This window comes from Schistocerca serialis, chromosome 1, assembly GCF_023864345.2.
Source record: "Schistocerca serialis cubense isolate TAMUIC-IGC-003099 chromosome 1, iqSchSeri2.2, whole genome shotgun sequence".
NCBI classification, from domain to species: domain Eukaryota; kingdom Metazoa; phylum Arthropoda; class Insecta; order Orthoptera; family Acrididae; genus Schistocerca; species Schistocerca serialis.
Window position 1 is genome coordinate 270,929,637 of NC_064638.1, and position 15,630 is coordinate 270,945,266.

The window sequence follows — 15,630 nt, forward strand, 5'->3', positions numbered from 1 at the left end:
CCTGATACGGAAGAGAATGTGCATATCGAGTTTGAAGAACGTGAAACTCGTCGACTTTCATTAGATGGAAAGGAAACGAAATAAAGAGGAAGTCTCCTTAGTTAGTTGATACAGTCTTCATACTGCTAAACTGTACTAACATTTCGTAAATATGAACAGTACGAATTTTTTTTAAACTTCATTCTATGTTTTGTATTTGCGAATCCACTTCCTCTCCTCAAGATCTGTTCAAAAACTTGTCACAGTGTGCTATTTGCGTAAACATGACGTTATTAAATAGTAATACAAAATTGACTTTGACTGTCCTGTACTAGCACACGGTTCAGGTATCCGATAGATGGTTTCTGTGAGTATAATCCACAGGGTAGTTGTAACTAAATTTTCGCTACTTGATAGGGCGCCCGTGACAAATGAGTTATCATAGAACCATGAAATTTTTTGCAAACATTTGTAAGGACATGTCGAAGAGAAGTAACGAATAAACCACTGACAGAAACACATTCTAATTTCCAAATGAGAAAGTAACATTTGTTAATTGCGTACCATGTTTACGTTCCAGGTTACAAACGTTGCTCAATGTGACGACCACCTCCACTCACGATAGCCTGGAACCGCACTAGAGATTGCGATACTGCTGCCCGAACGACGATGAACAACTGAATGTTCAGCTATCGTGAGACAGCTCGTGCACGGCCTGAAGATCGCGCATTGCGCCCAGATTTCTCAGCCATGGGAACAGTAATTTCTCTAACAAATTTTTGGCGCAATAGGCCGACGACCTCTCCCCGAGGTAATTCTCAAAACGCCAGTTAATTAGAAATTCCGAATCATGTTCTTCAGTCCCGACTTAGAAACAGGACCTCTTCCTTGAATGCTTCGATACTTGCGAAGAGCAGCAGCAATGATGCTGTTATTTTAATAAAACAGCTTTAATACCAAAGTCCTGCTCACATTGTCCGGACCCATGGTGGCTGTCTAGAACTGTAATTCACGCTGATGCTTTTGTATCAATCCTACGTCGCCGTTCTAGTACCGGCACCTATCGGTGAGTCATGACACTAACACTACTAACAACGAAGAGTCTGAAAATCATTCCTACATAGTTGCGTACGCACATACCGTAAATAGTTTCCCGTCCACACTGATGCAGGCAGCGAAAGTTTAATTACAAACATCCTGCACACCAAGGAGGAGAAGTTAGAAATGCTAGTCATCTATGGAGAATGTAAGCCAGTAGAACAGTAATAGTTTTTCCATTTGTTTACGGTCACCTCCAGCAAGTGGACGGGTAACGTCATCCTCGTTACTTGCATTGTGTGCTAGCACAACAGACCAAAAGACAAATTTGTTTGTTACGTTTTTAATAATGTCGTGTTAACGTGAATGATATGCTACGATAGCTTTTCGAATAGGTCTTCGGGAAAGGAACTAATTCCCGAATAAAAAAAAATACATTTTTCTGTCCGTATTTCCGAAATGAACAACGATGCAAGAAAGGCAGTCATGCTGATTTACATCCCCCTGGTACATAAACAACATTTGCTCGATACTTTTTTTTTTTTTTTTTTTTTTTTTTTGCTACTGGACAAAAAGTTATCTGGGATGGTCAAGGTAAATCTGACACCCTGCATGTACAGTATAGTGGATAACATTGGGAGATTCGCTAGACTGTTAGTGGAAGATACTGTCATAAAGAGGGAAGTCGGAAACCTTGGAAACTGCAGCGAGGATCCACGTCTCACGCAGGGTTTGGCAGTTGACACTCGCTATAAATAAGCGCAACTTAGCGCACCGACAGACTGAAAGAACCACTATTTCTCTATTAAACAAATGTCAATAAATCACTAGAACCAACACAAGCGTGTAACATCTACGATTGTGAAACTTCCTGGCACATTAAAACTGTGTGCCGGACCGAGACTCGAACTCGGGACCTTTGCCTTTCACGGGCAAGTGCTGTACCATCTGAGCTACCCAAGCACGACTCACGCCCCGTCCTCACAACTTTACTTCTGCCAGTGCCTCGTCTCCTACCTTCCAAACTTTACAGAAGCTCTCCTGCGAACCTGCCAGGAAGTTTCATATCAGCGCACACTCCGCTGCAGAGCGAAAATCTCATTCTGGAAATATCCCCCAGGCTGTGGCCATGCCATGTCTCCGCATATCCTTTCTTTCAGGAGTGCTAGTTCTGCTAGGTTCGCAGGAGAGCTTTTATAAAGCTTGGAAGGTAGGAGACGAGGCACTGGCAGAAATAAAGTTGTGAGGACGAGGCGTGAGTCGTGCTTGGGTAGCTCATATGGTAGAGCACTTGCCCGCGAAAGGCAAAGGTCCCGAGTTCGAGTCTCGGTCCAGCACACAGTTTTAATCTGCCAGAAAGTTTCATATCAGCGCACACTCCGGTGCAAACTGAAAATCTCAATCTAGGAATGTGCTTCCAGAAAGACTTGCAAAGCAACTATTCCGTAAAATTAGTTGTAGGAAAGGCAGATACAAGGAAAATAACTTACAAAGCCCTCGTGCGACCGATCCTTGAGTACTGCTCATCGGTCTGGAACCGGGTAGCATGAACAGACGACATAGTGAAGATCAAAAGAACAACAGTATCCTATCTCAAATCCCATTCTCTCTCGTACCTTAATCCTCCCTACGTTGCCATCATTAAATACAAAATCTGCATCATAAGTTCCAATTCTGACAATTGTAGAAAATGAAAATGCGGTTTTAGGGAATCGTTTCCATAGGAGCGAATTTAGACTCTCCTTCGAATCCTAGCTTTTTCCAACAACATACTGTTTTAGAAATTGAGGATCGACCAGAAACCTGTAAATCGGCTTGACAACGTCCAGGATACAATTTGGGGAGGGGGATGGGGGTGGGTTGGGTTGGATTGTTTTTTTGGGGGGGGGGGGGGGAGAAGACCAAACAGTGAGGTCATCGGTCTCATTGGATTAGAGAAGCAAGTCGGCCGTGTCCTTCCAACCATCCCGGCATTTGCCTGGAGCGATTTAGGGAAATAACGGAAAATCTAAATCAGGATGGCCGGATGAGGGATTGAACCGTCATCCTCCCGAATGCGAATCCAGTGTACTAACCACTGCGCCACCTCGCTCGGTATAGAATTTGGAAGCCTCGCTTTGTAAATGTAGGTTTTGTTATCCCTCTATTTTCAGTAGATGTCCTTACTTCGGAGATAACCTCGTTGCTGGTTTGTTGCTGTTCCTCACATCTTGCATTCACTAACTTCTGATGACACGGGTTATCCAGTTTTCTTTACACTACCTGTTTTTGCGTTACTGAATGATGAAAGAATTGAACGGTTGCGTGAATCTCCGCCAGTAGCACAAGGCAAAATAATAATTCCTTCTTCATAAACCACACAGCTGGTTCGTTATTGTTTCTAAGATACGGTACAGAGTCACGGATGATCTATACAGCCAAATAGTATATATATCACGGCCCTCTAGATGTATCCCGTGCAAGTTTTCTTGAAAATAATCTACGGAATCTTCGTTCACCGAATTAATATTGAAGTGTTGCTTCAAGAAACGGGCATGGCAGGAAGCTTGTGTCACACATCCAATTATTTCTCAGGTGCTTAGGATATGATTTCATCATTGAAACTTTGGAAACTTACTTTCCATAAATTCTGCTAATAAATAAAAAACAAAATGAAAATTAACATTTTTCGGTCCTTCCACCCCTTAAGCAACTCGCTTTAGCATCCGTTTTAGATGGGATGCAAAAATTATCTATTGAGATGAGAATTATTGCTTGCTCGCTGTATGTTTAACCTTTTGCACTTCCGCAACTCTAATGGAAAAAGGGTGACACAGTTAATCACTGTGACGGACAAAGACAAGCGTTCGGCTTGTTGAGAGAAACGTAATTAATTTCGTGCCCGTTCATTCGTTGTGATGACACTGCCGAGCACCTAGCCCCTTCCACTTCTTCAGGGGCGCTCGGTATTGTGCAGGTGGACGCACAGCAACCGGCGAGACGCGAACAACGCCGCTAGCATTTTATGAGCGCCCTCGGTCGAACGCCGAGAAAACAACTCTGGGCTCTTCATATTTTAGTAGCGGTCATTAGCCTCAGCGGAAAACAAACAAATTTTGGAGAGCAAAAACAAAGAGTGAACAGCCCACTCAACTGAAAAAACAAGCACGTTATTCTCGCTACGCTGCCGGAGCAAGTGTTCCAGCACAAAATGATGGAGCGGCGAAGATGGGCTGGTGAAGGCGGTAAACGCGAACGTACGCCTCTGGTGCAACTTACCGCAGGCAAGTGCGAAATGTCTTCAAGGTCGCTCCTCTGGCATTTGAACTATGTTCTCACCCCTATAATCTATGCAAGGTTGCGAATAATGTTAAGAATGTAAGGTTGTTCCACGAAAAGTAAATTAGCTTCTGCTACCAGACGCTTTATGAATGTTGTCGTATTTTGGTAAGCACAATGCTTTCCGAGAATTTATTCTCATTTTCAGGCACTGGTTCCTAAGTATCATTATTACCGTGAGAGCTGCTGCATTTTAAGTTTTGTTTCGTCTCTTTTCCTTTTCACTCTACAACAAAAGACAAACCCATGTTGACTATTTAAAACTATGAATGTCTGCATTTAAACTGTGGCAGTATTTAGTTAGTGTATAACAGATGTTCGCCTAAGCAGTAACTCGCTCTGAGACACTATCGTCACACTACTCAAGCAATTTACAGAAACAAATGGATATGGTAAATATTGCACATTTTCTAGAGGAGAACATGGGTACGTCAAAAATCACAGATTACGAGATGAGCTTTTCATCTTGAGATAATGAAATCTCAACCACTAAGCATCCGATTAAAAATCGAAAAAATACGGGTTAATATTGTTAAAAATTTGGCGATATCAGTGTTGACCACCTGCGCCACCCTCAGTGTGTTGGGTGGGGGCAAATTTGAAATCTTAAATAGGAAAATCCCATTTTTCTTGCACGATCGAATTGTACAGTAAAAACAACGTAACTTCTGTATGAAACAATTTTGTAGTTGCGCAATGGACGCTGCTGTAATCAACAAATACGCAACAGCATCCCAGACCGGTACTGTCTACAGACAAATGCACTGGATCAGCAAATGGAAGCCAGACGTGTTCAGTAATTACGTAAAAAGCTTGTTTGATGTGTGTGCTCTCACCTTTCATCTGTATGCTCTCACATCCCACCAACGGGGTGCATGTTTGTAAGAATTACTTCACAGTAAGTGCTCAAAAATGTCGCCCCCCACTTCGATGTATTTATTTACCCGCATACGTAATGGCTCGACACAACTGAGAAATGTTTCCGTTGTAGTCTGATGACGTCTTTTGGGATAGACTGAATCATGTTACCGCGCGTTGTTGGCGCTTCATTATAAACTTCAAGTAACCTCACAAATAAAAGTTGGGCGAAGTAAGATCTGGCGATCGTGCAGGTACACTAAACGATTGTACAACAGTTTCCGTACTGCTAGAGAATAATATGCTAAACAATCATCAAGTTGAAACCACATTCTTTGTCGCAAGTCCGAGGAAAGGTGTACTAGTAGTAAAGCAATAATGGTAGATTGTCCTCCAAGAAAGTTAGATACTAGCACCATTTCAGTTGCCGTCGATAAAGAATGATCACACGAGTTTATCACCAATTATTCCACATGAAACATTCACATTTCACGAACGCTGATGTTCAGCTTGGTGTAACCAATGTGAGTTTTCCGCATTCCAGTAATGTATACAGCGGTGATTAATCGTACTATGGTTCGTAAATGTCGACCCGTCACAGAGTAACACTCGAGCAAAGAAACTGGGTCTCTGTATTTTGCTGAAGCGACCACGGGCATAATGTTCCTCTATGTTGGAAATAACTGCCATGAAGCTCCTGGTGGAGGGAAATATGAAACGGATGACATTTCGAACCTTTCAAATTTCGGGAAATAGTAGTTTGACTACTTCTCGATTCACGATTTAATTGCCGAGTGCTAATGTGAGGGTTATGATTCACTGCAGCTAAACTCGCAAGTGCATTATTCTATCCAGCAACTGTTCTTCGACCCTCCTTTTTTCGTGGCTTTACAGTTCCCTCGGTGGATAACTGTGGAATAACCCGACAAAAGAAGCATGCAATTGCACAATGTTTGAAAAACTTTGAGCAAAAAGGACTTGAGCATTATCACCATTCCCTGTACTTTTTCCTTAAATGTTAACAGTTTCAGTTTTCCCTCTAATTAATAACGCTGTCACATTACGAAATAACATATTTAAGAAGTGATGGATGACGTACACGCAGTTAGATCAAGTCAAATAATGAATGAATAAATGAATGTTTAAAACGGCGCTGTGGAGAGAACTGCAAAACACTGAGTCCTTTGCCACACATTTCTATTTTCGTGTTTTTGATCCAATGAATTTTTCTCGAGATAATGCGTTTTGGAAGTCAGTTGCGTAATTTTCCGGTTACAGCGCCATCCGTCGCCCAAGGACAAAAGCATTACATATAAAAGTTACGTATTTTTTCCCGCAGAATCCGAATCTACAATAAAAATGGGATTTAAGATTTCAAAGCTGTCTCTCCCCTCAACCCTTTCCAACTTGTTTCAACATTTTACTCTTATTTTGATGGATACATTACACCAGTCGTTCCCAACCTTTCTTAGACCATTACCCCTGAGAGCAACCAAGCATTAGCTAGTACCCCCGCCATTCCCTTCCATCCCTGCCGCCTGCTGACCGCCCCTCTCCCCCATATCACCACCAACTTTAGCACATAACTAAACTGTAGAATGAAAGACTTTTCTGGAAACACCTTTATTTTTAAAATGATGAAAGATAAATGATATTCAATTTGCGTGTGTGTGCGGGTGGAGGGGGAGGGGGGGGGGCTGTTAGAATGAATGAGAAAGAAATTCGTAGTGCATCGCAAGTGCTACTCAAAACTTCTCCGATAAGAAAGCTAACTGCCCACAGTGAGGGAAGACACTTGTTACAAAACATACTTCCGTTGCATTAATCCTCTCTATTGTGGCATTTGCCTTACCTGCGCACTGAAACCCCACTTAAAATCAACCAAGTTAAAATATGTGCAATATACTTACTGTTCGTAAATCACTTCACTGCTTCAGTCCTTTCTTCTGAACTGACGAAAATTGGAAGGCCTCAAGCTGTTAATGCTTTGTATCTAACCACCCTAATATTAACAATAAATAATGATGATAATACTGTGTACAGCACTATAGTAGCCCTTATGTAGTTATTGCTGTGTCCTGCTTTCAAATAATTCTTTTATCTGTTTCGAAGTGAGTAATGAAATAGTTTGTGGACTACTTCAGGTACTATCTGTAACTTTAAGACTTTTCTTGTGATATTTAGCATTTGTTATATATATGTCTCCCTTCCATCGCCAGAAATGTACGCAACAAAGCATAACGTGTGTGTAGTGGATGGATTACGTGAAACCAATAACCTCCATCGTATTAATGCTACTAAATGAGAAAAAGTAATTATCAATAACTAGTACAATCAGTATCAGAGTCGTACAAAACTATGATAGTACGGGGCGTTCAAAAAGTCTCTCCGCAGTGCCGTATGATTGTTAGATGCGCGTGCCGTATGCCGCAGTGAATATACCGAAATGAAACTCAATGAAATACAAGTTATCAATATATTGAATATTCATTTATACTACAAATTTTCACATTAAATGTTGAAAGCGTCCCCCTGTTGTTGAATACACAATTCAGTTCATCTAATCATGTTTCCAAACACAAGCTGTAACATTTCTTCTGTAAGAGAAGCGGTGAAAGTGGATATTGCAGTTTTCAATTCATCGATGGACTTTGGACGGTTTTTATAGACAGTTGCTTTCGCTACACTCCAGAAGAAAAAGTCAGGTGGTGTTGGGTCAGGTGATCGTGGAGGCCAAAGTCCCTGTGAAATTGTGCGATCACCAAAAACATCAGCAAGTAGTGACATTGAAACACGAGCTGTATACGCGGTTGTACCATCTTGCTGAAAATAACCATTCATTATTTCACTTAACACAAGTTCTCCTATGATAGGGTACAGAATATCATTGTGCTTTTATTGTTTCGTTGAAAAACTCAGGCAGGCGAACAAACATACGGCACGCACAGCTAACAATCATACAGCACTGCGGAGAGACTTTTTGAACACCCTGTAGTAAATTTTACATCTCAGAAAATTTCATTTTACCCCTCAGGGAGTAATTACCCAAGGTTGGGAATCATTGCATTATACCCAAGAAGTGTGTGTAGCTACTTTTGAATTACACTGTATAAGGCAGATCTCACTAGGGGTAAGATAGATACTGCCTACAGGAAAATTAAAAGAGACCTTTGGAGAAAAGAGAACCACTTGCATGAATATCAAGAGCTCAGATGGAAACCCAGTTCTAAGCAAAGAAGGGAAAGCAGAAAGGAGGAAGGAATATACAGAGGGTCTATAAAAGGGCGATGTTCTCAAGGACAATATTATGGAAATGGAAGAGGATGTAGATGAAAATGAATTGGGGGATATGATACTGCGTGAAGAGTTTGACAGACCACTGAAAGACCTAAGACGAAACAAGGTCCCGGGAGTAGACAACATTCCATTAGAACTACTGACAGCCTTGGGAGAGCCAGTCCTGACAAAACTCTGCCATCTGGTGAGCGAGATGTATCAGACAAGCGAAATATCCTCAGACTTCAAGAAGAATATAATAATTCCAATCCCAAAGAAAGCATGTGTTGACAGATGTGAAAATTACCGAACTATCAGTTTAATAAGTCACGGCTGCAAAATACTAACGCGAATTCTTTACAGACGAATGGAAAAACTGGTAGAAGCCGACCTCGGGGAGATCAGTTTGGATTCCGTAGAAATGTTGGAACACGTGAGGCAATACTGACTGTACGACTTACCTTAGAAAATAGATTAAGGGAAGTCAAACCTACATTTCTAGCATTTGTAGACTTAGAGAAAGCTTTTGACAATGTTGACTGGAATACCCTCTTTCAAATTCTGAAGGTGGCAGGGGTAAAATACAGGGAGGGAAGGCTATTCATAATTTGTACGGAAACCAGATGGCAGTTATAAGAGTCGACGGACATGAAAGGGAAGCAGTGGTTGGGAAGGGAGTGAGACAGGGTTGTAGCCTCTCCCCGATGTTATTCAATCTGTGTATTGAGCGAGCAGTGAAGGAAACAAAAGAAAAGTTCGGTGTAGCTATTAAAATCCATGGAGAAGAAATAAAAACTTTGAGGTTCGCCGTTGACATTGTAATTCTGTCAGAGACAGCAAAGGACTTAGAAGAGCAGTTGAACGGAATGGACAGTGTCTTGAAAGGAGGTTATAAGATGAACATCAACAAAAGCAAAAGGAGGATAATGGAATGTAGTCGAATTAAGTCGGGTGATGCTGAGGGAATTAGATTAGGAAATGAGACACTTAAAGTAGTAAAGGAGTTTTGCTATTTGGGGAGCAAAATAACTGATGATGGTCGAAGTAGAGAGGATATAAAACGTAGACTGTCAATGGGAAGGAAAGCATTTCTGAAGAAGAGAAATTTGTTAACATCGAGTATAGATTTGTCAGGAAGTCGTTTCTGAAAGTATTTGTATGGAGTGTAGCCATGTATGGAAGTGAAACGTGGACGATAAATAGCTTAGACAAGAAGAGAATAGAAGCTTTCGAAATGTGGTGCTACAGAAGAATGCTGAAGATTAGATGGGTAGACTACATAACTAATGAGGAGGTATTGAATAGAATTGGGGAGAAGGGGAGCTTGTGGCACAACTTGACTAGAAGAAGGGGCCGGTTGGTAGGGCATGTTCTGAGGCATCAAGGGATCACAAATTTAGCATTGGAGGGCAGCATGCTGGGTAAAAATCGTAGAGGGAGACCAAGAGATGAATACACTAAGCAGATTCAGAAGGATGTAGGCTGCAGTAGGTACTGGGAGATGAAGAAGCTTGCACAGGATAGAGTAGCATGGAGAGCTGCATCAAACCAGTCTCAGGATTGAAGATGACAATAACACAACATTTCATTTAACACAAGTTCTCCTATGAGTGGGTACAGAATATCACTGCAGTACCGTTGTGCATTTATTGTTTCGTTGAAAACCTCAGGCAGGTGAACAATTAAATGGCACGCATGGTTAACAATAATACGGGACTGCAGAGAGACTTTCTGAACACCCTGTAGTAAATTTTACCCCTCAGAAAATTTCATTTTACCCCTCAGGGAGTAATTACCCCAGGTTGGGAATCATTGCATTAGACTCAAGAAGTGTGTGTGGCTACTTTTTAATTACACTGCATAAGGGAGATGCATAACATAGTCCTTGTCGCGTGCGCCCTCTCTGGAGTCTAACCTTAACTGTGTTCGCCTGCAAATAGGCAGCCCGGCGCGCTTATGTGTGTGCCGTGTCCCCTACGTTGCGCCGGAGAGGTGACGGCTGGCGTTGCCCGCAGGGTCTGCACGAGGTGCCGGGGGTGCGTCTGCCGCTGCAGACGGCGAGCTACGCGTCGTCGCCGAGCCCGCCGCTGCACGGGCACGGGCACGGGCACGCCGTGCTCATGTACTCGGCGTCCGGGCACGCGGGCGACGCCGTGACGCTGCAGCTGAGCGAGCTGGACGCGAGCTCGGGCGACAAGCTGGCCGGCGTGCTGGCGCGCCTCGCCGGCTCCGAGGACGCGACGCTCTCCATCAGCCTGCAGGACGCCGCCGGCGAGCTGTCCGCGCTTGCCGACGGCGCCGCCATCGACGTCCTGCTCGGCGCCTCCTCGCTGCACGCCGCCAACGCCGGTCAGTACGCAGCCATGCTAACACGTCGCTTCTAGCGCACCACGAGAGCCCGCGGAGCTCAGCAGACTGCCCGAGTCGCTACCCTCACCTCGCTGCTGCATGTCGCACAGAGCCGAAGGAAATAAACGTGGTCGTATTCCTACACAGGGACAAACTGCAGGAAACGATGCCTGAGACAATAAGAATCAAAAACGTTCATGTGAACAATTAACCAGAAATGTTTTCCAACGGAGGTACACCCACTTGAAGGCAGAGATGAAAGGTCTATGACATTTAGTTAGCTAGTTTCGTGTTCCATCGATAATTTCCACGATAAATCGTGATGCTGTGGAACGAGTCATTTTGCATTCACTTCACAAAGTTAATTTGTAAATATGGCTACACTGGCTAACATATCTTTATATGAAGATGGTTTCTGTTATTTCGGAACAGATACCATAGGTGACCATGCAGCTCGTTAGAATGAAATAACAATGAAATGAATACCGTTATATAAGTCAACAGGGACAGTGGAAAATGTGTGCCTCTACCGGAACTCGAACCCGGCATCACTTGCTTACATGGAAGATGCTCTATCTATCTGAGCCACCGAGGACACAGAGGATAGTGCGACTGCAGGGAATTATCTCTGGCACGCCTCCCGTGAGACCCACATTCGCAACTTATTGTCCTGCACTATGGTTCAAAATGGCTCTGAGCACTATGGGACTTAACTTCTGAGGTCATCAGTCCCCTAGAACTTACAACTACTTAAACCTAACTAATCTAAGGACATCACAAACATCCATGCCCGAGGCAGGATTCGAACCTGCGACCGTAGCGGTCACGCGGTTCCAGACTGTAGCGCCTAGAAGCGCTCGGCGAACCCGGCCGGCGTCCCGCACTATATTCATAGTGCCCATGCCCATCACACTCATTACTAGCTGCATTACTGCCGATTCCCGTAAGAGTTCGTGCATTGTTTGTGCATCCGCATAGAAGAAGATGCTCAAATGGCCGTTGAGCCTTAAGATGGTATCCGTTCTTTCGGACACAGTGCCCGAACTCTTACGGGAATCGGCAGTAAAGCCGCGAGTAATGAATATGATGGGCGGGGGCACTATGAATATAGTGCGGGACAGTAAGTTGCGAATGTAGGTCTCATTGGAGGCGTGCCAGAGATAAGTTCCTGCAGTCCCACTAACCCCTGTGTCCAGGATGGCTCACATGGACAGTCTGCCGCCGGCAGTGCTGCGAGGCGGTCACGCGCCAGAGCGCTGCGGGCGAGGCGCGCACGGTGTGTTTGTGTTTACTTCGGTCGCTGTAAGTGCCGTTTTTCCCTTCTAGACCACCATGGCGCACAACTATCGGAAGAAGACATTACGTTTCAACTTTTGTTCCGATTTCGCCCGACCCAAGGCCCTGGAGGTAGAACGATTTATTCGCGATGAAGTTAAAATACCAACAACGGATCTAATTGGTATCCACTTGTCCATAGTTAGCAGTACCGCCTATGTCAAAATGATCAACGATGCGGCGTGCGACAAGGTGCTTCAAGAGCCAAAACGTGGACTGCGCTTCTGTCATTCCGACGGCAATGTCGAACCCGTTACCGTCGATCACGCAGGTCTCGGCACACGGACGATAAGGATTTTCGAACTGCCATTCGAACTACCTGCAGACGTCGTCATCGAGGTGCTCCGTCCCTATGGCAACGTTCTGGAACATGTTGCCGAACGACGGGTACAATTTCAAACCCATCCCGTTTTAAACGGTGTTCGACAGGTCCGCATCGAGTTGCAGAAACACGTGCCTTCCTATATACGTATCGGAGGCTGCCGTGCCATTATAATGTACGACGGCCAACCTCGGACCTGTTCCGGTTGCGGGAAAGAAGGTCACCTACGGTCTGAATGCATTCAACGACGTGTCGCGCAGCTCCCGTTGTCGGAAGCGTCCGTCACACCCACGATGACCGCCCTCCCGGTCACTTACGCAGCGGCTCTCGCCACGTCTACAGTTTCGTCCAGTCCGTCGCCCGGTCCTTCCGATCGGCACGTCCCACCGTCCCAGTCACCTATGGACGGTGCGGACGTCCCACCTGACAACCTTGCCGCCGAACAGGCTCCCGCACTGGACGCTGAGGAGAACAGTACTTTTTCACAACACCTGTTTGATAATTTCACTGTACCCACCGACGCCTTCGAACCAGGTCGACGCTCCTCCTTGCCGTCGTCCGACACTGAGGAACACGTGCGCAAACAACGCTCGCCACGTAGACGCAAACGCCGTCACCGTTCACCCACGGGCTCTCAAAGCGTCGCCACCCGCGACGACGAAGACGACACCCAACCAGCAGACATTTCCACACAGAGGTCGGCGGACAACTTTCACGATGAACAAGACGTTTCGCAGGACGGGACCACTATGGAGGTCGCCACGCACAATGTAACGATCGGTGCGCCGGTTGAGACGCCTGTCTCCCCGCCGACAACTCCAGATCTCTCTCACCACGACGCAATTCCCATGGACATTGGACAGACCCACGGCACAGGAGCATGGGTGGACGACATTGACGAAGATACGCCCCCTCCTCCGGATGAGTTGCCTCCGCCGGACAAGGCTGCCTGTTAACATCAAAAGCGAGGCACTGCAGCTGATGGGACGGGACTTCCTGTCGGTGCCCTCCTCTTACTTCCCTTGGTGATGGTAGATGTGCGTCCACCACTGAAACAAACGTACCGGTTTGCCACACTGAACATCAACATGATCGGCACTGCACCCAAGCTGCAACTCCTATGTGACATGCTTCGGGCCTCTGACGTCGACGTCGCCCTTCTTCAGGAAGTACGCGTTGCCACACTACCACCAGTCTACGGCTATGACTCATACACGTCCACATGTGATCAATCAGGGCGTGGAGTGGCTTTCTACATACGCGAAGGAATCCCACTCAAGGACACGACAATCCTTCCCTGTGGAAGAGGCATGGCTGTTACCATCTTCGACACGCGCGTCATCAATATCTACGCTCCGTCTGGCTCCACGAACCGTCGGCAGCGGTCCACTTTCTTCGGACATGACGTGGCGCCCCTGTTTTCTGGACGCTATGATCGCCTTATCATGGGAGGCGATTTCAACTGTGTCCTCCATCCGCAGGACCAAATGCCTGGTTATTCGCCATGCCCGGCGCTCCTCACCTTAATCGAAGATTTTCATCTAGTGGACGTTTGGGAGAAAATTCATGGCAATACCCCGATTTTACCCATTATACAGCACATTCTGCGAGCAGACTGGACCGGTTTTATGTCTCTGCCCACCTTGGCAATGAAGTCGCCCAAGCTGAACGATGGCCGCTTGCATTTTCGGACCACTGCGCCGTCATTTGCTCCCTAGCTCTGCCACCTCAGTCAGTGTGGCGCAGCAGAGGTTACTGGAAGCTTAATACCTCCCTCCTTAATGATCCACACTGCCGATAATGTATTGCCACTACATGGGCGTCTTGCGAAAGACGCCTCCCGCAGTACACATCCACGTTCCATTGGTGGCTCAAATGTGCCAAACCTGCAATCAGAAAGGCCTTCATACAATGTAGCAAGGCAGCAGCAGCATGGCATCGAGACACCACAAATTTTCACTACGTCGTCCTCCGTGAGCTCGATGCACTCCCTCCATCACCTGACACCCATAGGGAACGACAACGTACTAAATCTCGTCTCCTCTCTCTTCAACGTGCACGACTGCATGGTGTCGTGGTGCGCTCCCGACGACAAGACCTCCTCCACGACGAAACCCCATCCACAATCCATGCCGCATCCGACCATAGTCGTCGACGTCGACTTTTCGTCCCCAACATCACGACCTCCGACGGTGTTCACCACACAACACAGGCGGCAGTGGTGTCTGCCTTTGCTGAACATTATCGCCAATTTTATGATGATGAACCGATGGTGACGCCCATTCCTGATGATCTCCGTCCTTCCCCTGATCGGACCCTCACCGTAGCGGAATCAACGTCCATGATGTCTGCAATCACCGCAGAAGAGGTGGTAGATGCGATCAACAAAGGGGTCAAGAACAAATCACCCGGACCAGATGGTCTCCCGGTGGAGTTCTACCGGGCGTTCACCACGTTAATGCTTCCTCGCTGGACGGAAATGATTCAGGAACTCTTTACTCCGTCCTTCGCAATTCCACCTGAATTCCTCACTGGCATTCTTCTACCTGTGCCTAAACCGAAGGGAGGGTCTCATGTCTCTGCATATCGCCCCCTTACGCTACTGAATGCAGACTATAAAATCTATGCACGCCTCTTAGCAGCGCGCATACGCACCGTCTTACCTACGGTCCTTTCGCCTGAGCAGACTGCACGTGGTTGTGGGGCCACCCTACAAACAGCCCTAGGAGAATGCCGTGACCTCATTGCACTGGCGTCGGTTTGTCGCCTTCGTGGAGCACTGGTATCCATCGATTTCACTAGCGCCTTTGATTGCGTTCGACACCCATTCCTCCTCATGGTGGCGACACGTATGGGGTTCCCATTACTTTCTGTCGATGCCATTCGCCGGTTACTACTTCCCGCGGTCTCGATGGTAAAAGTCAATGGGAGGCTTGTAGGACCGATTCCTATACGCCACTCTGTGCGTCAAGGATGCCCTATGTCTACTTTACTATATGCCATTGCACTTGAGCCCCTCATCACTGGACTTACCTCTAGACTGCAGGGCCTCACTTTGCGTGACAACACCTTTCACTGTAGGGCTTATGCGGACGATCTCCTCTTTCTCACCTGCTCCTCCACGGAACTCAATGACGCCATCCAATGGATCCATC

At 46.0% G+C, this 15,630-nt stretch overlaps 1 protein-coding gene across 1 annotated transcript in view; it reads left to right on the forward strand.

Annotated features, from left to right (window-relative positions):
• Window positions 1–15,630, forward strand: part of LOC126465293 (zinc finger protein 541-like) — a 677,038-nt gene that overhangs the window by 54,449 nt on the left and 606,959 nt on the right. Inside the window, exon 3 of the mRNA XM_050096299.1 lies at window positions 10,485–10,818. Within this exon, the coding sequence (XP_049952256.1) occupies window positions 10,485–10,818 (334 nt within the window). The remainder of the gene's footprint in view (window positions 1–10,484; window positions 10,819–15,630) is intronic.